The sequence below is a fragment of the Zeugodacus cucurbitae genome, chromosome 6 (assembly GCF_028554725.1).
Source record: "Zeugodacus cucurbitae isolate PBARC_wt_2022May chromosome 6, idZeuCucr1.2, whole genome shotgun sequence".
Classification (NCBI taxonomy): Eukaryota; Metazoa; Arthropoda; class Insecta; order Diptera; family Tephritidae; genus Zeugodacus; species Zeugodacus cucurbitae.
In genome coordinates, this window is record NC_071671.1 from 36,225,402 (window position 1) to 36,243,630 (window position 18,229).

The following is an 18,229-nucleotide window of genomic DNA, read 5'->3' on the forward strand; positions in this document are numbered from 1 at the left end:
GAACTTAGCCTTTCCTTACTTGTTTAATTTATTATTTCTCTTATTTTTAATAGTCTGCAATTATCCAGAGTGCAGAGTTGAGCCCTAATAATTTTGTTAAGTAGTTGAAGTACATTAGGAATTATGCGAAAAATTGTAGCGAATGTATGATGCCGACGAATTCTAAATAAAAATTACAATTGAGATTTAAAACACACACTTACTTTCTGCAGTCTTCCGTACCATTTTGAAAACTGCTTGTGTTTATTGTACATATACATATATATATTTAAATCGGTTCCTACATAAAGAATTACAAAATTTTCGCTTATTACATTGAAAGTACAGACAATTTAGTCAGGATTAATAGGTTTTAGAAGGCCAACTATTGTTGATTGAATCCATCTCACTGTCACCACTTTCAATATCCAAAAAAATTAAATCCACAAAGTAATTTATCTGGACGGCGTATGCGCAAAATTCCAAGTTGGAAAACGGACATATCATCTGCTAAATTCATATCGAGCGCCATTAATTTTTCAGCAGCCAAAGGATGCCACGCTCCAAATGTACAAGCCGAATTCATCTTCAATGTTAAGAAATAACCAGATAGAAAAATCATACTTACGATATATTATTTTACTAAACATAAAAACTGTCAAGTAAATTTAAGATTTGTAAGTAAATACACGTACATACTGTGCAAAAAAACAATTAGAAATTATAAGAATGATATGTATGTATCTAGATTCTAGATGAATAAAACCATCGTTTCTTCCCATACAGCTCTTCTCATTCTTTCGTTCTTGAAACTTTTAACTCCTGGTAAAATTTAAATCTCAAAGTCATAGTAAACGTATCTTAAAATCTTTCTTTAAGGGACAATATTATAAATGCCTATTTGGCAGGCAAGCTTCAACATAATCGAATTTACATAAGTAGCAATTGCAGCACTATGAAATGTTCGTTTTGGAATTGATCAATATAAATATCGATCTTATTAACAATATAGTGGTCCACTTCTAACTTACACTTTTTAATTATTTATAAATATAATGTGAAAATGTGTGTTTCTAATTCCCGGAATTGTGTAATTGATTTTGGGTTTGCATAGTGTGTATGAAAGATAATACTTATACATAGATCATGCTTACCTCTTTACTATAGTAGTGACATCGACCATTTAGACGAGTTGAAGGTATATATTCGATAAAATCTATATACGGACAATGGGGCAATAATAAAGAGAGTCCTGAAATTAAAATACACATTTACATGGCCTGAAAAAAGTGTCAAAATTATGGACGTGTTACCAATGAAACCTGAACTTGGAGGGTTTTTACGAATGGGACGACTTCCAACAAAAGTTTGTAAGCTTTGCCAAAGACGCCATACCGAATGAGGATCAATTAGAAATGCTCTAGATTTAGGATATTTGCGACGATATATCCTGTAGTTGGTAAATAAGTCATAGTCTGCGGCACTACTCCATTCACTTAGTGAGGTGTTGTACTTTCCTGGATCCCAGGCAGCAATTGTGACATTTTGAAATATAGGTGAATGTGTAAAATTAAAGTGGGGCTTTGTAACCACCTAAATGAGAATTTATTACAAAAAAGATTACATTAGTATTTATTTATCTTTCTAAAAATGACAGCATATTTCAATAAAATAAATTCTTTGGATCTTACCTGAGAGTTTAATACTCGAATTGTAGTTTTGCTACCAACATCTACTTCGTATCCTATCGTGGGAGCATCATTAAATCGCATCACTATGTCATGTGAATCTTAAAGGTCATTTTGAGTAAGAATATAAGTTATTATACTATATTATAAAACTAAAATTAATGGTAATAAATGCAAAAGTAATGTGGCCTGTGAGGATGGAGTCATATGTAGAAGATCACGTAAGTGAGGAAAGTTTCTGACTGTCATTCACTTGGGAGTGACCAGGAACGATTCTCTTGTATGTTGCTCCAGCAGCTCACGACTTCCGGTCTTAGACCAAGTATCCTCTGGGTAGCCAACAGACATCCGTTTGGAGGCGAGCTAAAGTGAGAAGGCGAATCCCGCTATGCGGTTGTACGAATTACCAACGAACAGGGAGCAACAGCCTCGGATGAGAAACCCCAATTTTGATGACGACCACTGCAAATGTATTATATCGCTTATTTGCGCGCACGCCCCGACGGAAGAGAGGGACGATGTGATCAGAGATACCTTCTATGAGCGCCTAGAACGCACCTATGATATCACACGATGGTACAATCGTGCTTGGCGATTTCAACGCTAGGGTGGGTAAAGAAGGTGTCTTCACCTTCAATTCAGCCTCCATGATGAAACATCGCCAAATGGGCTGAGGCTGATCAACTTCGCCGGGGCCCGAAATATGGTCGTCTGTAGTACTAGATTCCAGCAGAAGAAAATACATTAACACACTACTTGGGTCTCCCCCGATTGAATCATACATGAAGGACGACATGTTTACAATGTTTTTGATGTGCGTACGCCCCGTGGTCCTAACATCGACCACTATCTTATAGCAGCTAAGATACGCATCCGCCTCTGTGTAGAAAAGCGCAACGTCACAAACACAAGGAAGGTTCGACATCGAGAAGCTGCAATCTCAACCGACAGCCGAACGATTTTCTCGACTTGCACTCCTGCTCTTTGAGAGCACTCATCAACATCTCGGTATAAAGAAACTGTGGGACGGCATCTCAACCTGCTTACATACAGATGCAATCGAAACTATTGGCTTTCGAAAATTTCAAATAAACCGCTGGTATGATGAAGATTGTCGTCTTGCAGTGGATGAAGAGCCTGAGAAGCTGGCCGACAGGGGTAATGCTTGGGGTAATGCTTCGAAATTTTACGAAAAGATCCGGCGACTAAATGAAGGTTTCAAGACCGGAGCACTCTCCTGTAGGGCCCCAGAGGTGATCTAGTTGTTGATGACCAGAGTATACTGAGTTTGTGGAGGGAATACTTCTCCAGACTGCTGAATGGCAGTGAAAATACAACAGAAAGATGGCGAACCCAATTCCCCAATCGACGACGATGGAACAGAAGATCCATTGCACGACCGTGAAGAAAATTCGAATAGCTTTTACCCGCTTGAAAAACAACAAGGCGGCGGGGGCCGATAGATTACCGGCCGAGCTATTCAAATACGGCGCCGAAGAACTGATAAGGTGTAAGCATAAGTTTCTTTGCAGAATATGGTCGGAAGAAAGCATGCCTGATGATTGGAATCAAAGTGTACTCTGTCCAATCCACAAAAAGGTAGACCCCAATTGCGCCAATTACCGTGGGATAAGCCTTCTCAACATCGCTTATAAGGTTTTATCGATCGTACTGTGTGAAAGACTAAAGCTCACCGTCAACAAACTGATTGGACCTTATCAGTGTGGCTTTAGACCTGGAAAGTCTACATCTGACCAGATATTCACCATGCGCCAAATCTTGTAAAAGACCCGTGAAAGGAGGATCGACACACACCATCTCTTTGCAAATTTAAAGCTGCTTTCGACAGCACGAAAAGAAGCTGCCTCTATGCCGCGATATTTGAATTTGGTAAGAGTGTACAGCAACTGGCGTACGCCGATGATATTGATATCATCGGAAATCACACCCGAGCCGTTAGTTCTGCTTTTTCCAGACTGTATTAGGAAGCGAAGAGTATGGGTCTGGTGGTGAACGAGGACAAGACGAAATATCTCCTGTCATCAAACAAACAGTCAGCGCATTCGCGTCTTGACTCCCACATCACTGTTGACAGTCATAATTTTGAAGTTGTAGATAATTTCGTCTATCGAGCTGCAGAGCTAAACAAAGAAGGTACAAGGTCTTTTATAAGAGTGTACAGCAACTGGCGTACGTCGATGATATTGATATCATTGGAAATCACACCCGAGCCGTTAGTTCTGCTTTTTCCAGACTAGATTAGGAAGCGAAGCGTATGGGTCTGGTGGTGAACGAGGACAAGACGAAATATCTCCTGTCATCAAACAAACAGTCAGCGCATTCGCGTCTTGACTCCCACATCACTGTTGACAGTCATAATTTTGAAGTTGTAGATAATTTCGTCTATCTGGGAACCACATTAACAGCAATAACAATGTCAGCCTGGAAATCCAACGCAGAAGCACTCTTGCCAACAAGTGTTACTTTGGACTAAGTAGGTAATTGAAAAGTAAAGTCCTATTACGACGAACAAAAACCAAACTCTTCTTCCGTCCTACTTTATGGTGCAGACGCGTATTCGAGAGAAAGGTTTATGGTCCCTTAAACATTGGCAACGGCTAATACCGCTGACGATGGAACGATGAGCTGTACGAGTTATACGACGACATTGACATAGTTCAGCGAATAAGGAGAAGGACCTGGAATCACTTGGTATTACCAATTGGCTGTTGTGGACTCGGCTATATCCGCGTAAGCGGTGTCTACGCCAGTCAAGAAGAAAGTGGCCCGTGTTCAGAAAAATCATATTTATAAAATAATGCAGTAAAAGTGGACGATTTTAGAAATAAAGACAATTTAATACTTAAAAGATATGCGCAAAGAAACCATACAGTGGACCTTCACCTTGTAAATACTGGTAGGGAATTGTTAACTGTAACCGTGGTAAATGTTAAACTACTTTTTTTGTAAGTTTCTCTTGCCGTTAAATATTTAGTTTAGTTTTCAAATTAAAATATTAATGACTTTCACTGATTTTATAAAACACTATTAAGTTTCAAACAATGACAATGATGTGGATAGTATGGATTACCAATAAATCTTCCCAGTTTTGCGCCGGAAAGTGATCCAGCACTAGATACAATGGCACATGTCCTAATCTCCTTTATTTTGCGAAATAATTTTTGTTTAGGGAACAGCTTTCCAAGTTCCAAATTATGGAAAGGAGGATCCCTGCGTCGTAATATTTTCACCGCAGCATCCATAAGTAGGCACGACGATGGATAGTACTGTTCTTCGAAGCTACTTGCGAATGCAGGTGTGAAGTGTACGTTGTAGAAATTGGGCTCATTAGTTAAGTCTGTTAGTGATCTTTCAAAAATGTGAATTATGTGTTGACGAAAATTCGCAGTTTTGTTCTGGCAATTCTCCAAATGTTTCTCATGGCAGATATATAATTTCGGATTAAATGTAAGTTTAGTATTTTTCGATAGTTTAAGGCGAGGATGTGGTGATAGTTTAGAAGAGTTAATTGCTGGTTTTTCTCTACTCTCCACTACGTATTTTTCATTTGGGTTCCAACGAATGTGAAATACACTGCGACGTTTGCGCTGAGGAAACTCCTGTTGAGCTATATTAAAGGTATTAAATAATTAAATTAGAAATTCCCTGTAAACACATTGCATAGAAATATTTTATGTCCATATAATATCCACACCAAAGTGGTCGAATCAAAGCGAATGTATCAATTTAATTTTTAATATTAAAATTAACGAGATTTACACTAAAAACTGGTAATATGAATCAAATGAATGATAGTCACGCTATAAACCTAAGTAAATGTTATGTGGATATTATATATGTATGTACATACACATATACATCGATGTCTACTGAACACATAAAAAAATACTGTATGATTCGCACTAACCTTTTCCCACCATCCGGGAATTCGGATGCGGTTCGAAGCTTTTCCATGGATGTGATGAATGCTGTCTGTTCGTACTCTCCAGAAAGCTTTTTGGTGCTTTAAGTTTCGTTATTGCATTTTGGTTAAAAGCTTTTAGCGAAATGTGCTTTGTTGATACCGGTGGACTAGCGAATGTTCCGGTTAGCGACAAAATGGACAATTGTTTCAATTGGCTTGGCTGCGCGCCGATCAATTGTGTTTGAAATATTATGAAATACGTTATGATTAAGGCTGGTACTGCTACAATCACTTGGCCAACGTTCATGACGAACTCTGGGGTCTGTGTTCTCAAATCTATATATTATTATTTTTGGCTGTAGAAGATTTTTTTGTATTAACATTTACATAGAAAAAGTAAGGAAAGGTAAGTTTGGAGTCAGAAATTGTACTTTATTTGCTTCAAAATCAAAAGAATGAGATCATTTATAACATTTATACATTTTAATAAGAAGCTAAAATTAACATGTAACACCATCGAAATACAAACAGAACCTAGTGCTATTTTCATACTCTCGCAACATGTTGCACAGGGTATGAAAGTTTGTCCACCTAACGATTGTAGTGTCAACTAAAACTATACGAGATAGATATTGGGTTATATATACTAAAGTGATCAGGGCGATGAGGTGAAATCCGGATGTATGTCTGTCCGTCTGGAACTACTTGATATTACCGATGGTAATATTCTGTTCGCAACCACGCCCACTTCCATTTAATCCATTTTTGAATTCCATCTGATTCGTTCACTTTAGTGATCCAGCACTAGATACAATGGCACATGTCCTAATCTCCTTTATTTTGCGAAATAATTTTTGTTTAGGGAACAGCTTTCCAAGTTCCAAATTATGGAAAGGAGGATCTCTGCGTCGTAATATTTTCACCGCAGCATCCATAAGTAGGCACGACGATGGATAGTACTGTTCTTCGAAGCTACTTGCGAATGCAGGTGTGAAGTGTACGTTGTAGAAATTGGGCTCATTAGTTAAGTCTGTTAGTGATCTTTCAAAAATCAATTGTGAAAATCGGACAATAGATTGAGAGAGCTTTCAACCTATACGGACGTTTGATGCGCTCCGTGATAATTCTCTAAAACAAAAAGAAAATACATAATAAACAAAACAATTTAAAAAGTGCATTAAGCACTTCATTCTCTGAATGCCTACTTTAGCTTTGTCGAGGCTGCTAAACCAGCTCCTACCAATAAACAAGGCAAATGCGAAAAGGATGACTCATCACAGCGACCAAATGAACAGCATCCAAAGCGGAGCTTAGAAGCAACAAAAGCAGCAGAGAAGGGCAGTCACATGAACGCACTAACAAGTAAGCAGGTACCGGCAAGCGAGCAAACAGCGAAGAAAGACATAACGCAAAGTGAGAATGCACAAACAAAAAAAGGTTCATCTGTTCAGATTGGCATTGACCGCTACGTCAATATTAAAAGGAAATTAAGTCCTGTGAGGTCAGCGGTTAATCCTAAAAAGTTTCAAGGCGGCACGCCAATCAAGAATAAACCTGAAGTTTTAAATGGCAACAGATTTGCCTTACTAAGCAATGGTTCTGATGATGATGCGAAGGGTAACATCACAGTCGCGTATGCCCAACCACCGCCAATATATTTTCACATAGAGCCTTTAAAAAAAGGCAATATAGGTGAAACGAAAATACAGACATACACTGAGAAAAGCTTTATGGATGTTGTAAAGTTTTTTTCAGCTGAAGAGCTCAAAGGGCCTAGCTTTAGTATTTAAAGGTATAGAGTCATCCGCAGACTCTAGTGAAATCAAAGAAGCTCTTGAAGAATGTGGCTTTGAAGTTAAAACTGTCGTAAACATCTTTAACAGAAATAAAGTACCACAACCCTTGTTTAGAATTCAATTGATGCCGAATTCTAACCAGCTTAAAAAGAACGAAGTGCATCCAATATATAATTTAAAATTTTTCTGCACCGTAGAGCAGAGGTGGGCACTTACACATATTGTTACATTTGTACACGCATACTATTACTGTTTGTGTGTGAAGCAGCGAAAGCACGAAGTTGAGCATGTCGTTCGGCACAACAACAGTGTACACTGAGTCTTGCAAGTTAACGTACAAATGTGCTATTCGTGATTATTATTTATTGTTATTACTTTTTATTCTTATTATCTCATTATTATATCATTATATTATATTATTATCATTATTATATTATATTATTATCTTATTATTATTATTATTATTTAATAAGACTATCTATGTATATTTCTCCTTCGTAGGTCTTAATCCGGAGGAGGTCTGCTAAATGCTGGTCCGTCATTCGATTTCTTTGTTTGTTAAGTATAAGTTTCATCGACGAAAAGGCAGATTCACAGTTGTATGTCGATCCAAACATAGAATACAGTCTGTAAATCTGATCCTTTGTCTTTGGATACTTCTTTTCGTCGATTGCCCTCCAAAATTGTTCGCCAGTTAGCAACGGAATTGAGAAATCTTGTCTCATGTTAACTAACTCTGGTTGCAGTTCAGGGTCTTGTTTTTCAATATCGCAGATAAGGGTATTTTCGTGCAGATCTATTATATTCTTTATAATTTCAAAATCTTTAAATCTTAAATGATAATCTGTGTATAAGTTTTCTAATATGTTGCAGTATTCTATGTTCTTATCAAATGTTTTAAATTGGCTATAGATTTCTGTTACTTTTTTCAAATTTAAAAGATTTCCATTTTTTAATTCATTTATTAGAATTTGAATTTTCCGGCTGAAATGGTGTACTGTGGTTACTAATTGTGTTATTATCTTGTGTTTTCCTTGAAGCTGTAAATTTAATTCATTGAATAATTCTGTTATGTCGCACAAAAAGGCTAGATCATACAAAAAATTTTTGTTTTTTAGTTCTAAAACGAAATCCCCATTATCTGCAGACATATTTCGTTCAAAAAATGTTAAGATTTCATTCCGTAAATCGAACAGGCGCTGAAGGCTTCTCCCATGGCTTAGCCAACGAACCTCAGTATATAATAGTACGTCACCGTATTCCGCTTTTAGATCCTCAAGAAGCGTTTTGAATTTTCGGTGGTTTAAAGAGTTGTGGCCCCTTTAATTTTATTTATAATTTTTATTGATATATTCATTGCCCTTTTCAAATAATCCCCTTTTGCGAATAACGCTTGCTGGTGGATTATACAATGGAAAAAAAGAACCTTGAAATGATTTTTTAATAATTGCCCTACTAAGCCCTTTTTCGATCCCACCATTACTTTGGCCCCGTCCGTACAAATTCCGGCTAATTTATTTTTATCAACGAAGCAGAAGACTTTCTCAACCAAAACATTGTATAAAATTTCACCGGTTACATTGCTATGCAAAGCAATAACATCAAAAATTTCTTCGAAAGTTTGAAAGTTTTGATCGACAGTTTTTACACAAATTATTAGTTGACAAATACTATTTAGATCAGTACTCTCATCCAAACTGAGAGAAAAATATTTGCAATTTAGCAATCTATTTTTAGTCTCAGAGTGGATGAATTTGCTTATATCTTCAGTCCTACGTGTGACGGTACGACGAGATAAAGGTACTTTTTCTATAATTTTCAAAACTTCTTGCCCTTTTTCACCAAAACATTTCAAAACTTTTGAAGACAAATTTAAGAAAAAAAGGCCATCTTCAAATGGGCGACACTGCTTTGCCAAAGCTAACGCAACAGTAAAAGATGCCTTTATTAAAGGCAAATCAATATCTTTATTATTATTTTTACCATTATCAGTTTCAGTTTCAGTATCATTATTATTATCATTTGCAATGAATTTAAAAAAAAATTCTGCTTGCAATTGCAAAAGCATTAGCTTCCGTTCACCTCCAGTAAAAAATTTAAAATTTGTATGGCAAGAGAAATAATGTCGGCTTAAACAAAATTTTGAATTGCGACCAACAATGTCGTAACAAATAAGACATTGTGCTCTTCCATCCAAATTTTCTATAAAGAAAAAATCGTCTTCCCATTCGCGCATAAACATTGTTAGCTCTCACTGTATATTTGAAATAGCGCAGCGTGGTGTTGCTTGAACAAGTGTTTGCATGCGACTGTTTTGCTTTCCCATAGCCACTGGTATGATAGCATTCAGTCTTCATTGTGCCGAGGGCTACCGATCGTTCGTTCGTTCGTTCGTTACGTAATATTTTGTGCTGCTCGTCGCAGCAGAGGCCCTATGCACGCGTGCATAGGAAAATCAACTTGTGCCCACCTTTGCCGTAGAGTAACCGTAGAAGAACCACACAAAAGAAACGGTCCGGTACAATGCACAAACTGCCAAGAGTATGGGCATACCAAATCATATTGCACTCTACGCAGTGTTTGTGGGGTATGTGGTGATTTACATCCGCTTCAAGAAAGAGGACTTAAACAAAAAATGCAGCAATTGTGGAGGAAGTCACACTACCAACTAATCCTGTTTATAAAGATTTGAAATCGAAGTTGTCAAAGGGAATTCAAGCACGACGTATCCAAATGTTACATACTCCCGGTAATGAAATCATAGATATCACAGACCATATTCCTAAACCCGGTATACTTAAAAAAATTGATGTACAAGGGAGCTAAGCCAATGTTGTAAAAAGCAACACTGTACAAATGCAACTACCCCAAAATCCACCAAATGGAGGTATTGAAACCATGATTATAAATCTTACGCAATATATGACACAATTTATGTCTACTATGCAAAATATGATAAAAGATTTAATAAAATCACAAAACCAAATGCTCCAAACTTTAATAAGTAAAAAATGAACGTACTAAATGGGATTCAGACTGTATGTAACAAATCACCCGGATGGAAAAGCACATGGTGGAACGGCAGTGTTGGTTAGAAATCGGTTAAATCACTATGCACGGGAATCTCATGCTACAGCTCTGTTACAAGCTACAACAATATCCTTAAAACATCGGGATTGTGATTTAAATCTAACGGCTATATACTGCCCATCTCGTTTTAAAATTACAGATAGCGAATTTAAAGACTTTTTAGGAACGCTAGGTCATAGATTTCTAGCAGGTGGAGATTACAATGCAAAACACATGTACTGGGGTTCACGTCTTGTTAATCCGAAAGGACGCCAGCCGTACCAAACCATTGTGAATATTTTAATGTAATTCAGGGGACATTTTTTCTTCTTATAGAGTGTTTCTGTACCGATAATGGTTAAAATCGGGTCATAACTTCTTCTGGCTCCCATATTTCTGATTATAGGTTTTTCAAAAATACATTGAGCTTTATACCTTATAAATCGGTTGCTATGTGAAATATCTTCAGGATATAATTGCTTTAGGCTCCTTATACTATATATGATGATTTTCGTTATTCTAGTCGACTTTCTGCCGAATATGTGGCTTAAATTGTATCTTAATAAAATTACATGAATATTGTGATCGGGTTACACCCGAACTTAGCCCTTCCTCAATTTTTGCTGTTGCTATTTTTCTTAAATCAAAAAAAGGTCTGTATATTCACCTATAAAGAAATAACATAATTGCTTATAATGTTTTTTTGTTTACAAAAGCTCAAAGCTAATGGATATTAGGGGAATGACATGTGTACTGTTACAATACCATGCCATTACCTTTCAAGCAGATTATGGATGGAGATCTAAGTGAACAACTGTACTTAATTGGTCAACTTCCAAAATTTCATTAATTAACCGGTAAGCACAAATTTGTTTTTATTTGATTGGTAAAAATTACTAGTCGATGACTTTTTTATAATGTAGGACCTCTTACTGAAATATTTTTCATCCAATATAATATCGAAATCTACCGCTTATCCAGTTGTTTATTATTTATCTTTAAATCAAGATTATTACTTCTTTTTTTGTACTTGAATTATCTAAAATTTTGATTGGCTTACATATTGGCCTATCTCCTATCATTATTAAGACAGATATTCCTTCCCCACATGGTTCAAGCAACTCACGACTTCCGGCTTAAACCAAGTATCTTCTGGGTAGCCAACAAACAGCCGTTTGGAGGCGAGCTAAAGTGAGAAGGCGAACCCTGCATCTGCGGTTGTGCGTAGGGTTTGGAACTCACCACATAAATACGAATCACCTAATGAATAAAAATCTCGCGCAGAGTATAACAGTTTTTTTATCTAAAGAGACGAGTTGAGACCCGGCTGTCAGTATGTCCGTGCAAGCGATAACTTGATTAAAATTGATATATTTTGATGAAACTTGGCACACTAATTCTTTGGCACTCAGGTTTGGGACTAAATGGGACGTTGTCACGCACACAAAAGGGCGTTAAACGAAATGCTATAAAGTGCTACAACTAAGTAGTGTCCGACCGATACCAAATTTTTGGCCGATGCCGATGCCAGTTAATCGACCAGTTGGCAAAGAATCGGCAGATGCCGATGCCGATTCTTTCATCAATAACTTTATTTAATAAATTAGTATAGCAACAAAAGAAAAACAAAGACAAATAACATAACAAAATAAGTAAACAACTATGTACATAAACATATGTAAATATGAAGTTGTTTATTTATTTAATTAATATTCAAAACTAAATAAATTATTATTATAATTTAATATATACATATGTTGATAGGATAAATAAGTTATTCACGTTTTTTCAAAGCGAATCAGCAATATAGCTTTTTTTCCTTTAAGGAGTTACATGGGTTTCGAGGATTCAAAAATTCTTTTTCTTTGTTTTTTGCCTATTAATTTCTACAACATCTCAAGAATATTACCCTAAATTTTCAAGTCGATCCGAATAATAGTTTCGGAGATATACTCTTTGGAAGGTGTGCGCTCCACGTCAGTTCGTTCAAGCAGGAGTTTATGGTCTTACCTTGAACACTTATTTTTGTTTTTTTCATTTTGGATGATCCAGTCAGGAGTTATGCTGACAACGCGGATGTACCTTTTCTCCGAGGGGTCACCGGAAATACGTCTCAATGGAGGAATTTTAAGCAGGAGGTGAAAATTTCAGAAATTATTCTTTATAGTGATAGTGACACGATCGAAACTTTTGAATCTTGTTTGGCAGGTTCTTTTGCATACACCTTATAGTCCAGGACAGCACCAAGTGAATATTACGCGATCCTGTCTATGGCGAACCTTTAAAAATAGACTCTCCTAGTTGCTTCTATAATAGTGGTTTTATGACATTATCTTCAAAATATCAACAAGTTGTTAAACAAAACTGTGAATATTGGACATAAATCGAATCTTTCTGGCAGTGCTAAATAAAACCTTCAATTTAATGCAAAATTATTGAATTTCTTTATACTAAACTTAAATTATCATCGTGGTGATTTATTAGTTTAGTCAAATATTAATCACTGTGTTTTATATGGTAAACAGAAGAATTAAAATTTTATGCTTTAAAGAAATCAAAAAAAGCAAGAAAAATTTATTTTATTGTAATCCGAAAGAAGTAGAAAGAATAAGCTAAGGATCGGCCAAATATGGCCGATGCCGATACCGATGCTAATTTTTGTGACCGATACTGGCCGATGTCGATTAATACTCTACAACTAAGGGGCCATCCATAAATTACGTCTCACCTTGAAGGGGGGGAGGGTATCATTCAGAAGTGACATTGTGTTACAAGGGTCAGGGGGGGGGGGGGGTCAAAAGCTTTGTGACATCACATTTCAAAATTTAGGGCAATATCGTTTCCCGCTCTGCTGCGTTCCTGGGTGCTAGACGACTGGCTGCTCTGTACCACGCCGATCACGCAGCAGCATAATTAAGTATCTATTATTTCTTGACTAGTCATTCGTTGTCTCTGTAGTTTAATATTTAATTAAATGTTGATTTTATTTAGGATTATTCAATAAATATAAGAATAAATAGAATAACCTGTTTTTTATTTATGATAAATCCATAAAATTTGAAAATGGGTGACGTCACGGTGGGGGGGAGAGTGGTTGAGTTCAAAATGTGACAACTTGTGACAAGATGGGAGGGAGGTGTTAAAAAGTCCTTAAATTCGTGTGAGGTAATTTATGGATGGCCCCTAAGCCTACAGCTACAAAAGTACAATTAATGCAAGTAAAAGTTCTTATGAATTAGATTTTTAGTAGGAAAACGGACGTAGTCTCGCAATATAATTAAATGATTTCTAATATATATATAAATATCTGGACCATTAGGCAAAATGTAGTGCGGACACGAAGTGAGTCTATTACTAATAGAGCAAGTTAATATTATACAAAATATTAGTCAAATCCATTTCCGGTTTCCCGTTTCGTGTAATAACGGAATTTATTTGATATATTTGTTTAATGTAAGGTGACAACACCTAAACGTATTATAGCCTCCCATAAACAGATTGGCAATAATATTTCCATTTTGGTAAAATTAAATTGGATAGAAAGCAAATATTGCGGTTGTTAGTCGCACAATTAGTACAAAATCACTAATTACCAAACAAATATACATAAATACGTTATTATTAGATTTGTTTATGTTTTATGTTTTTGTTTACATTTCATTGAAAAACAGCTGTCAGTTGCATATTTTCATTCACATTAGGTTAAAAGCGGCAATGTATAACAATGTTGCCCACGAAAATGGGACGAACTCCCCCTAACTCACTAAAATTTTGAGGATTAAATGGGAGTTAAAAAACGGAGTTAACTGAGATAACTCTCGAATTAACCCCGATTAAAGCAGTTAACCCGAATTAACGCCGCCGTCTGTCAGGGGTATTACCCAGATTTAAAGCTTTTAAAATTGCGAGTTTAATTAAGTTTTACTAGCAATTACGAAGTATGTACATGCTCCTTTAATCGCTATTAAATAATTACGACTTTATAACTAAATAACAAATTAAGGTCTGTTGCCATACAAATTTTATACATATACGTAGGCATCTGTAGATTCATTGGTTTGTTGTGCTTTGATGTGTATAAAGAGTAAATTAAATGTTAGTCAAGTAAACTTTTAGAGTGTCAAACTAAAAAGAAAATGAAGTTTTAAAAAGTGACAGCAGCACTGTAAATTATGATGGCGTCACATACATACATAAGTATGTACATTTATAATTATTCACTTTAATAATTGAAATATATTTCATTTTAAAGTATTCAATATTGTTGTATGTATTTGTCAAATAAGTCAAGACTTGCGTAGGGCGTAATGGACTGGCAGACTTAGTTCCTCTCCACGGCTTAATAGATAATAACTGTGTACAATAATTAGTAGCGCATTTCATCTAGAGATAAACTCATTGTGCAATTTTTTTAATGATGTTTCTGACACCCCTTTGTTCTGGCAACTTTATTTGGTATTATTTCCCCGAGAATTATGTACTTTTATAATGGCTAATGTGGGAGTTTATTAGTCAAAATTTCTCTAATCTCCTAATTTCTGTAATAATCCTAAAATAAATTTCGTTTGTGTTGAACTGTTTAGTCGAAGAGACCGAAACCCACATCGTCGTCTTCTTCCGATAGTAAACTTTAAACCATATTATGCATGCCTTTTAACCCTAAATCGCATTAAAGGCGTGTAAAATTATCTTCCGATTGCCTTCATTTGAATTATCCTGTTGACTTATGTCAAAATATAATTCATTAGATTATTGTTTTCCACGAATATATTATAATTTTTATTGTAAGGCCCGTTTTAATTATTTCTACTGAAATCTCTACAGCTTAGTTGAGCGCAACGTTTACTTTCTCTACTAGCAGGGGGCGCATTGAATACTTTAAAAGCTGCGTTGAGCGCAATCATGTAACTAAATGAAAGAACCAGCGTACCAAAAACCCAATCTATGAACAACTTTTGTAACTATCAAAAGGAATAGCTCCAAATTTATTATTATTTCTGGGAAGTCTATTGCAACCCACCAATTACCAATACTTTCGAGCATAGTCAACTAAAACAGTAGTTTGCATGAGACTTATAAGTATGAAAAATTGCTGCTATCCTTTTATTATGTATGTAGGTGATACGTTAATTCTCTAATTAGGTTATAAATATATACAGTACTTTTCGCTTAATTGCACATTAAAATTTGGGTTCAATTAAACGGGGAATCAATTAACAGATACTCGCTTAATTTGTTCAATTAAAAGAATCCCGTTTAAATGAGCAGTTTGTTCAATTACAGGAACACGCTTATTTGGACTCGAAAACTCGAAACACGCAAAACTCGAATTTTGAAGTCAGTGGACACGGTTTATTGAAAAGATATGAAGAGATTCTGTTGAAAAAATTCCACACATCTTTATTACAACTATTTTTCTAGTCAGTATATGGCGAAAATTTTACCACAAGAGTTAATTTTTTTGTTCAAAATCTATCAAGAATTCAGTTTTTAATCTCTTCTTTTTTCATTCGTTCATTAAAAACAAATATTTTTGATTTGTTGATTTGGATGAACCAATAATGAGTTATGATGTCCACGGCAAGAACCTTTTTTTGGACACTTCATGAAAGATGAGGTACCAACGGCTAAGCTTTCGGAATTTGTAAATATAAATTTCACAAAATACTGTTTAAATATGTACATATCTTTAATATGCTGAATGAAATATATGATTGTATACATTTAAAAACTTTTTTAAATATACTCATGTTTTCAACCTCTTAAACCCACCTAACCTCTTAAAGTAAACTGCATACATATGAACATATGTATGTGCACTTAAAGTTTTTCAAACATTTGAATATTTTTTACTATTATAGGAAAATATGTACATATATATATTTGTTATTCAAATTTATTATTAAAAAAATTATACAGTGTTTATTAGAATATTAGTTTTTTCAACAATATTATTTGGTGGAATTAACCGGGAAATTTAAAAGGAAAATGATTTTTGATGCAATATATTTTAAACCAACTAAGAGGGAAAATCAATTAACCGAGTCAAATTTTCCGAGAAAATTTACATGTGCTTAAATATGCTATATTATTTGTCCGATAACACCGTTCAATTAAACGGGGAAACCAATTAACCATAGTGTCAATTAAACGAAAAATACTGTACCTATATATGTATATACGTATAAGTACATAAGTATGTACATAAATGCAATCATCCGTTTTTCCTGCGTAAAACACTTGTTGAAATATACATATACATATGTACATATAATTTATGTATTGATTTTTTCAGCAAATTTTTGATAAACTGCACTGCCTACTCCGATGGTAATTACGGCATTATGCGGTAAATCGTCACTTTGATACACGCCGCATGAACTCATGAGCTAGTGGGTATGAGCATTTAGTTGCACGAATTTATTTCAACTTATTCCCATAACGGCCGCTTCTGAGCCTTAATGCCGCGTCCCGCGCACTATGTTTAACAATGAACACAAACTCGTGGCACAATTCACATACATACATATGCACGTACATATGTATATTAAGTGTAGTGTGACTTCTGTTATAAACTGATATTGTGTACACTCATGCGCGAATGTATACTCGTACGGACACAGCACCTGCGTTAATTAAATAATAATTTGTACAACAATGCGTGTAACCGAGCGCCAAGAATTATTCGCAATTGTGGCCAGTGAATTTTTGGAATGTTTTCCTACCGGCTCTTTCTCCTTGTTTTATGTTTTTATGTAAGGCCACGTGCTATGACATATCGTGCCACGATTATTTGTCAACCCAACAACAACGAAATGTCGTTAACGCGCTATACACCTGTCCTCTACGGCAATCGGCTTGTTTCTGAGCCGCTGTTTGCATTTTCCGACTTCAGTGTTCTGCTCTGATCGGTGGCGTTGGGTGGACGCAAACAGCAAGTGGTAAAAGGTAAGCATGGACAAATATGTAAACTGAACTACGTAAAGGTATATTTGAGGTGAAAAGCTCAACTGTTTTGCCTTTAACTCTAAGGGTACGAAAAGGACCCCTCGCTGCGTTCGCTCAGCTTCAATGCCAACAGTACACATACATATAAGCTGCTTGATGCTGGACATGTAGGTATATATGTAAGTGCATACATATTGTGCGTACTCGTACATTCACGCAGTGTAGAGAAAAGAAGAAAGGACGGATCTAAAGAAACACGGCAAGCTACCCCACAAACGTATTGTACTGCTGGTGGGAGCATTCAGTTGTGTAAAGTGAAAGTTTGCAGTTGTATGGCATTTTGCTTTTAAGCAAAAACTAAGAAGCTTTGTAGATATTAAAGTACATAATTGCACGTACACACACATTAACATGTACATATAAATATGCAAAATAAACAAGTAAATAAGTCTAGGTGCCGTAGTAACCGCAGTTTATGTGTTCGCGCATGAGTGCTGTTCAACAATTCCCAGCATCAAAATCTTCGCTTGTAGTCAAAGTTTGTTACTTCAATACGAATATTGGAACTAGTTAGCGTATTGTACACTCCTACGTTACAAACACAGTTATTCGTTTGCAAAAATAATGACTTTCTTTACATTCATACACATTGTTATAACGAATATGTCGCTAATCGATAAAAATACGCAGAGTTTTTTTTAAGTTTATTTAATTTAATATAAATGTTCACTCTTCTTGAGTGCTTAAATGATAATGATACTTAATTCTAAATTTCTAAATTTCGTCACCCACACTTCATGGTCATATCTGTAAGTATAGGAGAC

General features: G+C 35.6%; 1 protein-coding gene across 2 annotated transcripts; it reads right to left on the reverse strand.

Moving 5' to 3' along the window:
* Positions 1-248: 248 nt before the first annotated feature.
* Positions 249-17,333, reverse strand: LOC105219854 (beta-galactoside alpha-2,6-sialyltransferase 2). 2 transcript variants are annotated; one of them, XM_011196200.3, is made up of 7 exons: positions 16,624-17,329; positions 5,596-5,948; positions 4,759-5,295; positions 1,671-1,768; positions 1,293-1,572; positions 1,134-1,231; positions 249-565 (listed from the first exon to the last, which is right to left on the reverse strand). In XM_011196200.3, exons 2-7 carry the CDS (start codon positions 5,897-5,899, stop codon positions 401-403), a joined length of 1,482 nt encoding a protein of 493 aa, XP_011194502.1. In that variant the 5' UTR covers positions 5,900-5,948; positions 16,624-17,329; the 3' UTR covers positions 249-400. The 2 variants fall into 2 exon arrangements, with proteins under 2 accessions (XP_011194502.1, XP_054090127.1); XM_054234152.1 differs by having other exon boundaries at positions 250-565; positions 17,183-17,333.
* Between the last annotated feature and the right edge of the window lie 896 nt (positions 17,334-18,229).

Bases quoted from the DNA above. Each gene is read 5' to 3' on its own strand.
- LOC105219854 (XM_011196200.3), bottom strand. From the start codon at position 5,899: ATGAACGTTGGCCAAGTGATTGTAGCAGTACCAGCCTTAATCATAACG. The intron at 5,296-5,595 runs GTTAGTGCGAAT...CCTTTAATATAG, and splicing joins TTCCCGGATGGTGGGAAAAG to CTCAACAGGAGTTTCCTCAG. The intron at 1,232-1,292 runs GTAACACGTCCA...TTTTAATTTCAG, and splicing joins TCCAAGTTCAGGTTTCATTG to GACTCTCTTTATTATTGCCC.